General features: G+C 48.2%; 2 protein-coding genes and 1 pseudogene across 4 annotated transcripts; 1 reads left to right on the top strand and 2 right to left on the bottom strand.

Moving 5' to 3' along the window:
• The first annotated feature begins 897 nt into the window (after positions 1-897).
• On the top strand, positions 898-5017 carry LOC123114221 (ATP-dependent zinc metalloprotease FTSH 5, mitochondrial). 2 transcript variants are annotated; one of them, XM_044535608.1, is made up of 6 exons: positions 898-1177; positions 1927-2011; positions 2271-2477; positions 2599-3311; positions 3436-3912; positions 4002-5017. In XM_044535608.1, the coding sequence occupies exons 1-6, from the start codon at positions 1031-1033 to the stop codon at positions 4797-4799; spliced, it is 2427 nt and encodes an 808-aa protein (XP_044391543.1). In that variant the 5' UTR covers positions 898-1030; the 3' UTR covers positions 4800-5017. The 2 variants fall into 2 exon arrangements, with proteins under 2 accessions (XP_044391543.1, XP_044391542.1); XM_044535607.1 differs by having other exon boundaries at positions 2584-3311.
• Positions 5018-5968: 951 nt separating this feature from the next.
• Positions 5969-8463, bottom strand: LOC123115282 (ATP-dependent zinc metalloprotease FTSH 4, mitochondrial-like; annotated as a pseudogene).
• A 1945-nt stretch (positions 8464-10408) lies between these two features.
• On the bottom strand, positions 10409-14153 carry LOC123114222 (ATP-dependent zinc metalloprotease FTSH 5, mitochondrial). 2 transcript variants are annotated; one of them, XM_044535610.1, is made up of 6 exons: positions 13911-14153; positions 13193-13280; positions 12711-12980; positions 12170-12621; positions 11595-12071; positions 10409-11442 (listed from the first exon to the last, which is right to left on the bottom strand). In XM_044535610.1, exons 2-6 carry the CDS (start codon positions 13272-13274, stop codon positions 10663-10665), a joined length of 2061 nt encoding a protein of 686 aa, XP_044391545.1. In that variant the 5' UTR covers positions 13275-13280; positions 13911-14153; the 3' UTR covers positions 10409-10662. The 2 variants fall into 2 exon arrangements, with proteins under 2 accessions (XP_044391545.1, XP_044391544.1); XM_044535609.1 differs by having other exon boundaries at positions 13472-14151.
• Positions 14154-16570: the final 2417 nt, after the last annotated feature.

The following is a 16570-nucleotide window of genomic DNA, read 5'->3' as shown; positions in this document are numbered from 1 at the left end:
GTGCCCCGCGCCCGCACCTCGTCCGCACACGAAGGAGGAGCCCGCGCCGCCCCATCTCACGCGGAGGAGGAGGAAGGAGACGCCCCGCCACCGCCGGCGCCGGTCGGGCTTTGCCCGGCCGCGCCCCTTGGCGGCGGCGAGGGAGGAGGGAGGAGGAGGAGGGGGGCCGACGGCGGGTGGATCTAGGCGTCCGCCCCGGCCGCCTCGCGGGTGGCGGCGCGGGGGGAAGGGTTTCGGAGGAGGGTCACAGCTAACATGTAGCAGTAGCGCGTGTCGTCCCACGCTACTCTATACATGGCTAGTAGCAGCGGGTTTTGGTGCCACGCGCTGCTGCTAGCCATGTATAGCAGTAGCGTGGGACGACACGCGCTACTGAAGAAACTAGAGGATCCATGAAAGTCTAGGCTATTACAACTCAAAAGCAGCATCAAACAACTTTCGAAATACACCCAAAGTTGCATCTTCGCTCCTGCAGTCGCAACACTTCGAAGCGCCATCCCTGAACCGCCTTGTAGATGTCACTTGCAACTTGCTCCATGAGCCTTGCCCCCAGCATCAGTGTTTTTTTCTCTGGGTCCTTGTTCTGCAAAACGGACCAGTCAAAAATCCAACCATACATCATTCTCACTATCTTTATTGGGTCGTTTATCTTCTTCGTATCAAAAATAATATCATTCCTGCATTTTCAAATAGCCCAAAGTAAGGCAGAGGTACCAACTAGGACCAGCCTCTTGTTATTTATTTGAAATTTAGTAAGCCAGTTTTCAAGACAATCATTTAAATCCCTGGCACCAAATTTCATTTTAGTCTGGCAACTGAATAGGGAAAGAACAGGTGATCAATAGTTTCTATAAACCGAGTTAATTCTATGTTTATGAAATTGCAGGAGCACCCTGCCCTGTTGACGAGCTTCGGTCAAAAAAAAAAAAAAAGCATTCCTCCTGACTCGAGTTCAGGTGCCAACATCTTCAGTCAGGGTCCCGGCGGCGACAGCCTCGCCGGCCATCCCAACCCTCGCGGGCGGGGCGGGATGGTGGACGAGCTTGGCGAGGCCCGGCGGAGCGCTGCTGCCGCTCGTGAGGACGGCCGTGCCCTCGCCGGACGCCGGCCGGCTGGCCCCCGGCTCAGCCCAGATCCGGCCGGGGAGGGGCAGCGGCCTCGTCGCAGCGCAGCGCAGGTGAATCTTCCTCTCCAGATACGGCATAATTTCCGTTCGAGGGGAGGCGGCCTCGTCGCAGCTGAATGGTGTGGTACACCAAATCACCAAGATTCATTCTTTCGCCGCCCGGAGTCCGTCCTTATTTGCCTTGGTAGGTTCCTTGGGTTCATATAGCCAGATTAAAGCAGAGATAGAAGCAAGCACGTTTCATCGGTGGATGCAGTCCATCTCATCTAGGAATCTAGGAATTAACAACAAATTCTACTCTACGACGCAAAGAACAGCAAATCCCAAACAAATTCCGAGCTATTCCCTTCCTTCTTTCTGTCGACCCACCGGGCTGAATAAATCTCCAGCAGCACGTCCTGGCCTGCTCCTGTCCGTCATGCCATGCCGGCTCCTCGCCCTATCCAGGGTAGTATTTCTCTCCTTTCCTTTCCTTGTGTTACTTCTTCAACCATCATGAATGATCTCGCCCAATCTTTGTTGGGGCTTCAAGCCCTGTTTTCTAGTACGTACTAGTGAACACCAGGTGTTTGTCCATGTGCTTGATGCTACCTAGCTAGCTCACCGATTTCCCTCAAAAAAATCAAAAGGCTAGCTCATGCTCATCGATGCTGAAACCGCGACACTGCCGCATCTCTGCGTTTCAGAATGGTGCCCTTTTTGGATCTAGGGCTTGACAGTTTAGGCGATTAATAATTGTTGAATACCACCATCATCATATGTTCAGGCCATCTCAATTTCTCTGCGTGCTTGTGTCACAGGCTGGGACGCATCTTGCAAGGCGTGGATTGGCAAACGTGATTCGCGGCGAGGATGCGGCGGCCGCAAAATCAACCGCTGCCTCTGGTATGCATTCATCATTGCTTTAATCCATCTACTTATGTGCCAACTGCCGACAACTACTGCTACTACTTTTGGATGAAATTGGCCCCCGCGGAAGAATGACACACACACGCAGAGAAAACAAGACTTAATTATGCTGCCCAATATCCTGTTTTCGATCATATAGATGTCACCTTATATTCTGCAATCGACTTTGATTTGTTGGTCTGAAAAGATGACTAATTAGTTTTCTTTTTAACTCTGATGATGCTTACTAATGCAGGCGGTGTGCTTAGAAACCTACAGAGGAGATACACGTCAGATTATTTTGAACAGAGGGCACGGGCCCGCTTTGAAGCCGATTCTCTTCTTAATAAAGAGATTAATGACCAAGAAGCTATACGAGAGTTTGAAACGCAGAATCCCTTGCACTCCTCAGCTCTCTCCAAGTACATAAACTCCCGCATCAGTGCCGAGTTCAAAACTCGAGGTACCCGCCGTTTCTTTTCACGCATTCCTTTCGCTAACTGTATGTTATTCTTTTCCCACGCAAAAAGAAGCGCACAATTTATTTGACAACTTGTTTTCTGCGGAAGAAATTGCTAAGTCAGAACCGGCACGCAGTTTCTTTGGCAACTTGTTTTCTCCAGGAGGAACTGCTAAGTCAGAACCGGCGCGCAATTTTTTTGGCAACTTGTTTTCTCTAGGAGGAACTGCTAAGTCAGAACCAGCGCGCAATTTTTTTGGCAACTTGTTTTCTCCAGGAGAAACTGCTAAGTCAGAATCGGTCCACCCGTCCAAACCATTGGACATAGCTTTTTGGACTGTGATGGGAACCACTGCAGCCTATCTTGGCCTTGTGCTCTATGCTATGCTTAACAGATCGGATGAGCTAGGCACGGATGAAGAATATCGTAATTTTTCTATCAAAGTGTTGGATGATTCGAACAAGGGGGTCACTGGAAAAGGCCGTACCTTGGATGAAGTGAACAAAGTGTTGGATGATTCGAAAAAGGGGGTCACTGGAAAAAGACGTACCTTGGATGAAGTGAACAAAGTGTTGGATGATATGATCAAAGCCATGGATGATTTGAAGAAGAAGGCCACAAATTCAAGCACGAAGCCCAGTGACGTCAGTGGAAAAGGCGGTAACTTTGATGATGTGAACAAAGGGACCACAGATTCAAGCAGGAAGTCCAGTTACGTTGACGCCAAAAAAGGTAGCGTGTCGATGAAATCAACCACAGGATTCCGTGGTGTCAAGGGAGTTGACGAAGCAAAAGCTGAGCTCGAGGACTTAGTTCACTACCTAAGGAATCCCAAGGTGAGAGACATCACCATCACCAATTAAGAAACTTTGTATGCAGCCTGGTGCAATTCAGTTCTCCTTTTTGTTTCTGTAGACTAGATGTTGATCGAATTGTTTACTTAGCATGCTTAATTTGCAGCATTTCACGAGCCTTGGTGGCAAGCTTCCAAAGGGTGTTCTGCTTGCTGGCCCACCGGGCACAGGGAAAACCATGTTGGCGAGAGCTGTAGCCGAGGAAGCTGGCGTCCCATTCTTTGCACGCAGCGGCAGCGAGTTCGAGGAGATGTGGGTGGGTGTTGGGCCTAAAAGAGTGAGGGAGCTCTTCAGTGAAGCAAAGAAGCAATCCCCTTGCATCATATTCATCGATGAAATCGACACCATCGCTGGGCAAAGGCAAGTAAATGACAGAAATGGGGCGAGGGAAGCTCTGAATCAGCTGCTCGTTGAGATGGATGGCTTCAAGCAGAATGACGGCATCATTGTTCTCGCAGCGACCAACTTCCCACAGTCGCTAGATAAAGCCGTTATTAGACCCGGGCGTTTTGACCGTCATGTTCAGGTTCCTAATCCAGATGTTGAGGGCCGGCGGCAGATCCTAGAGGCTTGTATGTCAAAGGTACACACTCTGTCCAGAAGGATAAGGCGTCTTCGTAATCTTCAACGCAAGACTTTGGCCTTTCACTACAAATCTTCTTATTTTTTCAGGTCAAAGCCAAGGGTGTGGATCTGATGATGATTGCGAGGGGGACACCGGGGTTCTCAGGTGCAGCCCTTACAAACTTGGTGAACGAGGCTGCTCTTAAGGCTGCCAAGGATGGGTTGGAAGCTGTTATGATGGATCACATTGAATACGCCAAGGACAAGATCATGATGGGCAGCGAGCGCAAATCGGCAGTGATACCTGATAACTGCAGGAACATGACCGCGTACCACACGGGAGGGAGGGCCCTTGTTGCTATCCACACGGATGGCGCTCACCTTATCTACAAGGCTACCATTATCCCGAGGGGAAACTCTCTTGGCATGGTGATCCAGATGCCTGAGGAAGAAGATGCCTATAAATTCTCAAGGAAGAAGATGCTGGCGAAATTGGACATCCTCATGGGCGGCAAGGTGGCCGAGGAGGTTATATTTGGAGAGAGCGAGGTGAGCTCTGACGCCCTGTCTGGTCTAAGAGAGGCGACTCAGCTGGCGATAGACATGGTCACCAAGTATGGAATGAGCCAGCGGATCGGCCCTGTTTGCTACGGCAACAATGATGGGAAGCAGACGGCGACCTTGAGTTGGCAAGCGACAGCCCTGGTCAATGAGGAGGTGAAAGAATTACTGGTCAAGGCTCGCAAGAACGCAGAAAATATTATCACGGCGCACCGCAACGAGCTTAATGTGCTAGCCGACGCCCTTCTCGACCATGGAACTCTCACCGGAGACCAGATCAAGCAGTTGGTAAATGGTCCTAAAATTAGTAATGCGCAGAATCAGGAAACACCATCTTCATCCTAACCCTAGCAGTGGAGATGTACAATGGTTTGGTTGGTCTATGATTTTTATTTTCTTTACTTGCATGCACACAAATGTAAAGATGCACACCGTCTGAATTGCTCTGGTTTTTGTTTCTCTCTTATGAAGGGAATACAGCGTGTGTTTTGGAACACTGTGCTGTGAATCTGTAAACACTCGGTGCTTTGAATCTCAATTTACATGGATGTAATGTGCCCCAAGATTGCTAAAATTTCCTTTGGCCTGTGTACAGTGGGGTTTTACCCCACTGTAATCCTTATTTATATTTACTACTCCCTCCGTTCCCAAATAATTGTCTTTCTAACCATCTCAAATGGACTACAACATACGGATGTATGTAGACACGTTTTAGAGTGTTGATTCACTCATTTTACTCCGTATGTAGTCATTTGTTGAAATCTCTAGAAAGACAATTATTTAGGAACGGAGGGAGTATATAAAAGAGTTCATGTACAAGAGGATTATGCATTGTACAGCCTAGATTATAAGAAACTAGGCAAAAGGGATGTGCTACAGAGTGGTGAACCAATTATAGGAAGCTAGTAAGTAGCACCTTGTTTTATTCTACAAGCTACACTTAGTAGTTCATGCTTGTATGTAGTATATATTTACTGCCACTTGTGAAAACAATCTGCGTTACCCCCTCTGAAAATCTTGTTATTTTCCTGTTTGTGCAAATAAGATATCAATACCTACTAGCAAATAATCCCCAAAAAACACTCTCTACATAGATCAGCATTGGTGGCACGGCACCTCATGCGCGGTGGGAGGCGATGGTGGCACGGCACCTCAGCGTATCAGAGTGGCTCTTGCGGGGAGCTCGAACCGGAGGCGGATGCAACAACGCATCTCCTCGATGGCGACCACGGCTGAGTTGCTCGGGCCGGCCGGAGCATTGGGAAGGCGGCGGTGGCGGCGCAGATGCAACAGAGGTCGTCACTGTGGTTCCATCCCCTCCCTATTGGGGTGGCTTCCACGGGGTGCTCAAGCAGGAGGAGGCGATCGTGTTTGTCATCGCCGATGACACGCTCATCCCAGGGCACATTTCGTGCTCCGGTGTCTCGGCGAGATTACAGCGGCGTTGGTGTGCGACGTGTCAATTACGAAAAGGCGGCGCATTCCACGGTGCCGGGTCTTGCAGCTCCGCGGTGTCACCATCTACTGTGGCACCAGCACTTGTGGAGGACAATGAAGCGGAGACCGGGCAGCAGTGAGCACCAACGGTGTCTGCTCATGGCGTGGATATGATCCCAGCCCCCCTGTTTTTCCGCAATTTTCTTGGAGTTGAATTTCGCATGTAATGACTCTTTCACCTCCTGGTCCACCATGGTTGTCGAGTTCCAGCTCATGGTCTTGGCGTTCCAACTGCCGTCGTTGTTGTCATAGGAGACAGGGCCGACCTGCTTGCTCATGCCATACCTGGCAACCATGTCCGTCGCCAGCTGGGTCGCCTCGCCCAGGTCAGTCAGGGTGAGGGAGCTCACCTCGCTCTCACCAAAGATAACCTCCTCAGCCGCCCGGCCTCCCATGAGGACATCCAGTCCTGCCTGCATCTTTTTCCTTGAGAATATATACTCATCGCCCTCCTCCGGCAGCTGCCACACCATGCCAAGAAAATCATCCCTAGGAACAATGGTAGCCTTGTGGACGGGATCAGCGCCATCCGTGTGGATAGCAACGATGGCATGCCCTGCCTCATGGTACGTGGTCATCCTCTTGCAGTTATCAGGCATCGCCGCCGATCTGCGCTCACCGCCCACTAGAATCCTGTCCGTGGCATACTCCAGGTGATGATGCGTTGCAACAGCTTCTGCCCCGTCCTTGGCAGCCTTCAGAACGGCGTCGTTCACCAGGGGTGCCAGGTTTGCACCTGACAACCCAGATGTCCTCTTCGCGATGGTCAGAAGATCCACATCCTTCGTTTTCAACACCTGCATCGAAAATTTCATGGAGAAAAGGTTGTCATTAGAGGCTGCCAAGATGAAGCCTAATAATATTTTGAAGGATGGAGTGCAAACCTTTGACATATGAGCCTCGAGGATTTGGCGTCGGCCCTCAACATTTGGATAATGAATCTGAATGTGACGGTCGAAACGCCCAGACCTAACAAGGGCTTGATCCAGTGACTCGAGGTTGTTGGTCGCCGCTACCACGATCACCCCGTCATTCTGCTCCAAGCCATCTAGTTCGACGAGCAGCTGATTAATGGTGTGTCTGTGCGACTTTGAATCTTGTGAGCTCCTGCTCCCAGCAATGGCATCAATCTCATCAATCTCATCGCTTCTTTGCAGTAGTGAAGAGCTCCCTCACCCTTTTAGCCTCTGCACGAATTCGCTGCCTCTGCACGTGAAGAATGGGACACCGGCTTCCCCGGCCATCGCCCTTGCCAGCATCGTCTTCCCCGTGCCATGCGGGCCGACTAGCAGAACGCCTCTTGGAAGCTTGCCGCCGAGGTGTGCGAAACGCTTGGGCTCCCGCAGACATAGTACTATGTCCTCGAGTTCAGCTTTCGCGTCATCCACTCCCTTGACATCACTTAACTTTGTTGTGCTAGTAGAATCCTTCACCTCTTTTTTTGAACCATCAAAGCCACAAGCCAAGAAGGTACGCGAAAGCTGCTTCCTAAGTTTGGCAACAAATCCTGATGGGCGCAAATCTTGTCGATTTGTAAGCATGCCACCACCTACGTATACAGAAAGAAACTTGTGAAAGAGTGAATGACAACTAGTATCTAATTCAAAAACAGGAAATCAAGTCAGGGCACTAGTGACCACCACATAAATATTTCATGCACATATCGTCTTACACTAATAAGTTGCAGTTTAAGGGTCGGGCAAAGAAGCAGACCATATATATACCTGCACCATGGTTTTCAATTTCAGTTTCAGAAAAAATTCAGCACCAACCGAAATCACCGAAATTCAGTGAATTTCAGTGATTTCAGTTTTCATTTCAGCCAAATGATTGAAATATTCACTTGAATTTAATTAAAAGTTTGAAAATTTAGAAAACTATTTTAAAAAATATTTGAATTCCTGTGTTGTACTGAAATTGCTGAAATATTTTGGCTGAAACGTAATATTTCAGTGCCTACTGAAATTACTGAAATTCAGTGAATTTCACAGGAATCTCACTGAAAGTGAAAACCATGACCTGCACCTGTAGTGGTTGCATCCGCAGCAGCAGGTGCTCCGAAAGGAGCCGCGCTTTCCTCCCTTTTAACCGTGTTTGTCGGTCGATGCATCGCAGCAGCCTGCGACACAAACACGCGCACGGATTCAGTCTTGCAGAACAGGGTGTTATTTGTGCAGGGCTAGCAATTTGGCAATCCGTAAAGCGGCATGGCATTGACGCCCAATCCAAAACGCTAGTAAACCAAGCAACCCCACATCTAAAAAAAGGTGTCCGGCATCAATCTGAAACTCAAACAGACAGTATACTTTGCATCAGCTGCGGGGTTTCAGCACCGATGTTGCATCAATCAATCAACTACAGAAAGAAGAACAATCGTTCCTTTTATACTATACAACAGCCTCATCAACGCCAAGATTGATCGAACAGTAGAGCAACAAAAGTAACGCAAGCTGGGATGAACACACGGAAAGAAAGAAAGGACCTTGGGGTGGGCGAGGCGACAGCAGGCCATGGTTGCTCGAAACCTTATTATTTGAGCCCGACAAACGAATCGCTCGTAACGTTTCTAGTAGTTGCTCCTCAAATTCATAGCTAGTTCGCCCCTCAAATTCATAGCTAGTTCGCCCCAATATTTAGCCCGACAAACGAACCACGCCACTGGATCTTCGGTCCGACTCTGCAACACACACCTGCACCCGCACGACAACGGCAACGGCAAAGGGCTTGATGACCTCGTATCAGAGTCGAGGAGCAGTGCTCTAATCCGACTAGGACATGGAGAGCTTGGACACGGAGAGGAATCCGAAGCCAAGAACCGGGAAATTTCAGCGGACGACTACCAGTACCGGATCACAGAGCGGCGGCGCACATCGCCACGCTAGCAATTCATTCTTTTTCCTCTTAGAACTTCCACATGTGCCCGGGTCCACCTTCCAGCGAAAAAAGGCAAGGCAAACTATCAATGCATTTTGCCGTTAAAAACACACATTTGAGTTTCTTCATCTAATCTAATATAATAAATAATTACATTGTGATCCCGGGACCACCGAACGACTAATACTGCCGGCAGAACGAGCCGCTGTCGCCACTCCTCTACCTAAGCCAACTTACATTGTTGATGACAGGAAGTATTCATGCACGTACCTCTAAAGACCAGCCCTTTGAAGCCGCAATCATCATCATTTAACCCTTGCGTAGATACGAAGCACGTGGGACCAAATCTTGCCACATGGCAATAAACCCTAACCTCATCATCCCAATGAGATGACATGGTCTACGCCGGAGCTCCATCGACCACGTCGATCTAGACGAACGAACTCCAAGAGGATCGAAAGCCGGAAGACAAACTCGAAGGAGAAGCGCCACCGTCTGCCCTAGCGCCGCGCCTGCGATGACCAAAAGTAACATAACCTAAACTACTAATCGGGGCGAAGGCACTAGGATTCACCTCCCCCGCCATCGACGGCGGAGCAGCAGGCAGAGGGGAGGTGACTCCATGGGTTCGTCGATGAAGTGTATAGGGGAAAGTTTGCCTAGGCGCCTAGGGTTAGGGGAAACAAGATGAAGTGTATCCTATTCAAATGGCATGAACCATCCAATTTGTGCTATTACATTCGTGCCAAATTAACATTTACCCCCCCCCCCCCCCCCCTCTCTGTAACTTGCCCTGTCTCTAATACTCCTTTGAAAATCAATAAAAAGAGAAAATAATTCAGGTGGGGGGCTTTGCCCCCCACTCCCTGTTGACCTTCAAAAAAAAACATTTCCCCCCTCTCCGGGTCTATACCTAGCCTCCTCGTTTCTGACAGTTGCACCGGTCGCGTCCTCTCTCTTAATGTAGGTTTTGCGGCTAGGAAATAATTTATTTAGCTAGGAGACTATGTAATAACATTATACCCTTGTGATCACATAAACCATATTCGACTGGAAAAGGCATGGTATTTGTTTTTGAGCGGGTTATAGAATCTTGCGTACATGCTTGAGTTCCAAAAAAGCAGGAGTTTTACAGATATAAGACGCAAAACACCACACTCTTTTCATATTTGAGAAACAAATGTCATGAAATTAAGACTGCACATATATCGTTAAATTGTGTGTGATTTTCTATAGTCGGCTTCTAATTTCTTTGGGCAGTTTTAATTATCTGTCCAAAAATTGAGTTAGAAAAAGTAAACCAGGCATCTAAATAAACTACAATTTTAACAGCCCACTCGGCGAATTATGTGGCTTTGTAATTTGATGAGTTACAGCTTGATAAATGAATAATATTTTCTAAACTGTTTGGACAAATCAGCTGAATATATGAACAGTTCACACGATGGATTAGGTGTGGTTTTCTGATAGTTTTCGATAGGTTTGGCAAAGGCTTGCGAACATTATTTGAATCAACATTCTCAAACATTACTTAGCTGATGTGACTGCAATTAATAAGCTCGTCTAAAGCAGAACAATAGCCAGGGCTGTGAAGATTGCATTTATACACATCCTTGTGCTCAGTCACAGAAACTCTATTCAGTTCATGTTTAAGTTCCATAGCACAAGTATTTACTTATAAAGAAACAAAATTCAGAGTATTCTAGGAAAGGTCAATTAAATTCTGCTCGTACATCTGCTTTACACTTGTGTGTATGCAGCTATAATAATGAACCAAAAAGAAGAAGAGACATGACCAAACTGTCTGTTCAATCTCTTAGCTGTCAGAGGACTATTGTCAAAACCATTTACTTCCACCTCCTGTTACTAGTTTCTTGATCTGGTCACCAGTGAGAGTCTCATCCTTCAGGAGGGCATTGGCTAGCGCATCAAGCTCCTTCCTACGATCCGTGAGAATCGCTTTGGCGTTCTTGTAAGCGTTGTCCAGTAAATCTTTCACCTCCTCGTCAACCAGTTCTGACATCCGCTCGCTCATGTTGGTCGCCTTGCCACTGCTAGCATCACCGCCATTGCTATAGGTAACAAAGCCCACCCGCTTGCCCATGCCATACTTGGTGACCATGTCGGTCGCCAGCTGAGTCGCCTCGCTTAGATCAGTTGAGGGACCAGTGGTGACCCCGCCTTCTCCGGCTATAAGCTCCTCGGCCACCAGCCCGCCCATCATGACATCCAGAGTCGCCAGCATCTGCTTCCTCGAGAGTTCAAACTCGGCATCTTCCCCCGGCAGCTGCATCACCATGCCAAGAGCACCCACCCTTGGAACAATGGTGGCCTTGTCGACAGCGTCAGCACCGTCCGTGAAGATAGCAACAAGAGCGTGCCCTCCCTCATGGTACGCGGTCATCTTCCTGGAATGATCAGGTATCACCGCTGACTTGCGCTCGCTTCCCATCATGATCCTGTCCTTGGCATACTCTAGGTGATGCATCGTAACAGCTTTCGCCCCGTCCTTGGCAGCGGTGAGGGCGGCCTCATTCACCAGGTTTGCAAGGTCTGCACCTGAGAGCCCAGGTGTCCCCGTAGCGATTGTCAACACATCCACACCCTTGGCTTTCACCTGCTTGCATGGAAAAGTACACAGAAATGGTCAAAGTTAAGTCTTATGTTATACTCCCTCCCTCCGTAAAGAAATATAAGAGTAAACGCTCTTATATTTCTTTACAGAGGGGGTAGATCGCAAATAGTTTTGGGGGCAGAGGGATATGCCACCTTTGAGATATAAGACTCGAGGATCTGCCGTCGGCCCTCGACATCTGGAAGAGGAACCAGGACATGACGGTCAAAACGCCCAGGCCTGACGAGGGCTTTATCTAGCGACTCCTTGAAGTTGGTCGCGGCGATCACAATGACCCCATCATTCTGCTTGAAGCCATCCATCTCAGAAAGCAACTGGTTCAGGGTATGCCTCATCCACATTGGATCTTCTGTATTTCTAGGACCAGCAATGGCATCGATTTCGTCGATGAATATTATGGAAGGGGCGCGCTTCTTTGCTTCACTGAAGAGCTCCCGCACTCTTTTAGAGGCAACACCATAATACTTGTCCTCGAACTCGCTGCCGCTGCACGCGAAGAACGGGACGCCGGTTTCCCCGGCCAACGCCCTCGCTAACATGGTCTTCCCTGTGCCAGGTGGGCCCACGAGCAGAACACCCTTTGGAAGCTTGGCACCAAGGCGCGTGAAACGCTGCAAAGCAATCATGTGAAACTGGGTTAACCACGAGGAAAGAAACGATCGCTGACTTGCATGAAGGTTGATGATGGCAGTGTCACAGTCACACTCACCTTGGGATCTCGTAGGTAGTGAGCAATGTCCTCGAGGTCAGCTTTGGCTTCGTCAGCCCCCTTTACATCACGGAATTTCGTGGTGGTCGAGGTTACCTCTTTCAAACTGCCAAAATTACCAGCTTTTGTTTTCTGACCACTGAACTTACCACCTGCTTCTTCGACACCACTGTACTCGTCTTCCAGTTCGCCCAAGAGCTCAGACGGAATCTTGCCGGCAAAGACTACAAGGCCCTGATCAGCAGCCTCAGTTACCTTCTCAGACACCTTGTCACCAAGAGCCTTACCGCCATAGGTCGCAAGGCCAGTAGCTAGACCGGCAGCAACGATGGTCCCGAAGGTGGGCCAGAGCAGTTTCCATATCTTGCCCTTCTCCATCGTAACCATGTGGAGCGGTGCAGTAGCTGTGCCCAGAGCACCATCCTTCGACAGGAGCTGGCTACCCTCCACCCCTGCCAAATCAGTTAGCAGAAATAAGTTGTAAACAGATATCCAATAATGATAAATTGGTGAATGTTAAAGAGAAACTGAGGCCACCTACCTTGAGTTTGCATCTCGAGGCTGACGAGGGCCTTTACATACTCTGAGAGAGCTGAAGGTTTGGAATAGAGCGAAGGCTGGCTTTCGAAGTTGTATATAACTCTTTCTAAATCACTGCTGTTGAGGTCTGTGAGACGAGAAGCAGCGCCAGAGTGCAGGCCCCTTCTGTTCAGGTGTGTGAGACAAGAAGCGGCACCAGAATGCAGGCCCATTCTGTTGAGGTCTCTGAGACGAGAAGCAGCACCAGAGTGCAGGCGACGAACAATGCTACCTGGATTAGTTAGCATCCGCAGAGCTGATCAGTTTACAGAAAGGAGATTTAACTAGTTCCTCCATGGTACGTAAGAATCAAACCACGACGAGTAAATCGGAACGGAGGGAGTACCAACAAGTCATATGTAGATTATAATGAGATGTTTGTATGATCAACAACAGGATACTGGGCACAACAAACCGAACAGCGTGCGAGCAACGGAGATTTACCTGCGCCGGTAGCTGCATTTGCCCTGAAAGAAGCCGGCGCGTTGCAAATCACATGCGCCAGCCCACGCCTTGCCAGATGCATTGCAGCCTGTGACACAAAAACCAACGAGGGTTAAGCAGCATTCAGCAAAGCAAACGTTGAATTCAACAGCTACGGGGAGCCGACATGGTCCTGAAATGGCAACCCGTAAACTAGTGCCATCAGTCTAAAACGTCGCTCGCAGTTGCAGTTTCAGAAACAGGGTCACACCGGGGAAAGGAAGAAGTAGAGTAGAAGACCTTGGATTGGGCGAGCCGGAGGGCCATGACGGACGCCGGACGCCGAAAAGAATCGCTCGAAACCTTGTCGTTGCTCGGCGGCGAGAGCGAGACGATGCCTGCCCCTCTGCTTTTCTCTGCCTCGTGACTAGACTACCTACCTGCCTGCAGTATATAACTGCGTGTCTGCGTCGATGGATCATGGCCGGGATCTGTAGCTGACTCTACCTACCTGCCATGGCTGTGTCGCAGTCGGAGTAGAGTAGCAATCGGAGCCGCCAAGAACCGACGGGAAGTGAACAAGCAGGTTTCCGGCCGGACTGGATCCAGAGAAGGATTCTTGAACCAAATCGAATCGAACTCCGACACTCAAACCATCAAATTAGCCACCCGGATTTCAACGGAGGGCTTCGATTCGAGATGAACATTGCGGCGACTATGTGGGGGAAGAAAGTGTCACCTTGTTCGGGCCTCACCGCGCCGCCGCCCCCCAAATCGGCGGCGGCCGGATCTGGGATGGTCCGGCCGGGCGGCGGCTCCCTGCATGCCGTCCGCGAAAAGTGCCCCGCCGCTCATCGACCGCGCTCTCCGCCGGCTCGGCTGCGGGCATGGACCTCGTCTCGTGCGCATGGCGGGCTCGAGGTGGAGGGAAGAGGGTTGGCACCCCACCTGAACTTCTGAATCACTGAAACAAGTGTTCTGAATGGATGAACACTGAAATTTGTTTTTGTAGGCCATCATTGACAACTCAATCTCTTAACATCAACTGTCTACAACAAAATATTTCATATATCACATATACATATTGCTAGATACTCCCTCCGTCCGAAAATACTTGTCATCAAAATGAATAAAAGGGAATGTATCTAGACATATTTTAGTTTTAGATACATCCTTTTTTGTCCATTTTGATGACAAGTATTTTCGGATGGAGGGAGTACTGTATAATGGAAAGGCTTTGGCATTGCAACGGTTCGGTACTTCTTAGTACATATCCTTACATAAATTAAAAAGTGCAACCAAATTCTTTAGGTGTCGAACACTTGTTTCTTCTATGTCCACTCTTGGCGCATCGTGAGCAAAGCTCATTGGAGCCTCTGGGCCTCCGTCTCAACAGAGCAAACTTGTTAAAACTCGCGAGCTTGTAGAAACATCAGCCGTGAAGTTGTCGATATAGACTAGAAGACGCCGATCGCGATCTGCATAGAAAATCATCGCCCTAAGAAGAAAAAGACGGAGAGTACATGTAGAACACCTCGACGTCCTACCATATAGAGTGGGGGGAACACAAATCTCACACACTCCCCGATAAGACCGAGGCTAGCCAACGTTTGTCTGTTGGAATTGGAACAGAATGGCCAAGACACACAACCGCATTGTCCGCTCTGCAAGAATCGCCATCGAGACAAATCTACAGAAGAAAAAGGCAGACTCGGAGAACCATATCTAGAGACACACTATCATCCACACGCCTCCCACCGATACGAAGAAACACCACTTCGAGATGACAAGTACTTGAGATGCATGCTGGATAACGGTTTTGGAATGGAGTATTAGTTGTAGATGCAGTTTGATTAACGGTCTAGGTATCACTAACGTAATGCCGATGCAAGATTATGCCATGAATGGTCATAGTCATAAATTTAAATATTGCAATTTAATCGCTGGGCAATTGTAATTTGTTTGCCACACCATATGTATCCGCTTAGAGAGATGCATCTAGTGACCCTATGCCCCCGGGGTCTATCTTCCTTTACTCGATACAACTATTACAATTGCTTTTCTTTGTTATACCTTTTTAAAAAAATTATCTATCTATCAATTTCTATCATACCATACAATTTATCCTTGTAACCAACAGGACAAGAAGGTTGACAACTTTCTTGAAGCATTGGGAGCAAGAGTTTTTTGTGTGCAGGTACCGGCGATTTTGGTTGTCGTGGAAGCCTCTATTAAACCTTTGTTCTCAATTGAGTGAAATACCTATTGCTACTTTACTTCACCCGTGCACTTAGGGGTTACCCAACCACTCTCCCGAGAGAGCAAGCAAAGACAGACCCTAATGTCATCTATGTGAGCCTCTGAAGTTTGTGGGGTGTGGGTTCTTCGGCTTGCGTACATAGAGGGGGCTCAAAATCGGTGAAGAATTTGATGATGTCATAGATGCATAACTATCTGAGGAGGCAATACCTAGGGAGAGGCCATGTGCATGAGAAGGTAAGGATGAGTTAGAGGAGAGAAACTTGGGGCAACCATATATTTGGAATGAGCGGAGGTCTTGGAGCGAACAGGCAAGTAGGTTCAGGTCTCGATAATGCAAGATTCCAGTTTCTGTAGATGAGGATATGAGAGCAAAAGTTCACCCTCTTGTTGCCCTCGTTCCTCCTCTCATCTTGTCATCTGCTGCTGCTCCACCACACAAACCATTCCACTGACAAATGTTGCCAACTCATTGTGATCTTGGAAATGTGAGAGCAATTGTGTCAGTTCCTTGTCACCGGCACCATAATACAAAATCACGAGACGTTCAACTGGTAAATTGTATATGACATCACTTTCATTGTTAGTCGACAACATGACATTACTATCACTCAAATTTGCTACACAAAGGAACTTGAGAGATGTTAACTTATGGAGGTAATCTGGTGTGGTAGAGGAGGCAACTAGTGATGTGCAACTCATTTAGATCACCTAGATTAGAAAACACAAAACATGCATCTTCACCACCCTCCCTAGTGATCCACAAGCTTAATTTCGACATGTGTTTTTTTGTAGTTCAGTTCTTCCAAACCAGATCCTGCTTGCTCTATCTTAGCAGAGAATGGAGTAGGATTCCAAGTGACGGGTGACAATGACACCAGTTTCGCGTAATTTATAATTGGTACTTTCCTAAACATATCATATTTTTTTATTATTCATGCCACTATCTTATATTTTTATGCAAAGATTTATATTTATTTGGACTAACCTACTAATGATTGCAAGACATGCACAAGTTCTTGTTTTTCCCTTTTGTGTGTAGGGAGCTCATGGAAATTGGATGAAATGTCAAAAAACTTTAAGGTCCCGCGAAATTTGGAGTTGTTCCACTCGAACTCCTGCAATCTAGGAAACCAAGTC

The sequence above is a fragment of the Triticum aestivum genome, chromosome 5B, assembly GCF_018294505.1.
Source record: "Triticum aestivum cultivar Chinese Spring chromosome 5B, IWGSC CS RefSeq v2.1, whole genome shotgun sequence".
Taxonomy (NCBI): Eukaryota; Viridiplantae; Streptophyta; class Magnoliopsida; order Poales; family Poaceae; genus Triticum; species Triticum aestivum.
This window is presented reverse-complemented; position numbering and strand designations above follow the sequence as displayed.

Bases quoted from the DNA above. Each gene is read 5' to 3' on its own strand.
- LOC123114221 (XM_044535607.1), top strand. From the start codon at position 1,031: ATGGTGGACGAGCTTGGCGAGGCCCGGCGGAGCGCTGCTGCCGCTCGT. The intron at 2,478-2,583 runs GTACCCGCCGTT...TTTCTGCGGAAG, and splicing joins TGCCGAGTTCAAAACTCGAG to AAATTGCTAAGTCAGAACCG. The intron at 3,312-3,435 runs GTGAGAGACATC...CTTAATTTGCAG, and splicing joins ACTACCTAAGGAATCCCAAG to CATTTCACGAGCCTTGGTGG.
- LOC123114222 (XM_044535609.1), bottom strand. From the start codon at position 13,498: ATGGCCCTCCGGCTCGCCCAATCCAAG. The intron at 12,981-13,192 runs GTAAATCTCCGT...TAACTAATCCAG, and splicing joins AAATGCAGCTACCGGCGCAG to GTAGCATTGTTCGTCGCCTG. The intron at 12,072-12,169 runs GTGAGTGTGACT...ATTGCTTTGCAG, and splicing joins ACTACCTACGAGATCCCAAG to CGTTTCACGCGCCTTGGTGC.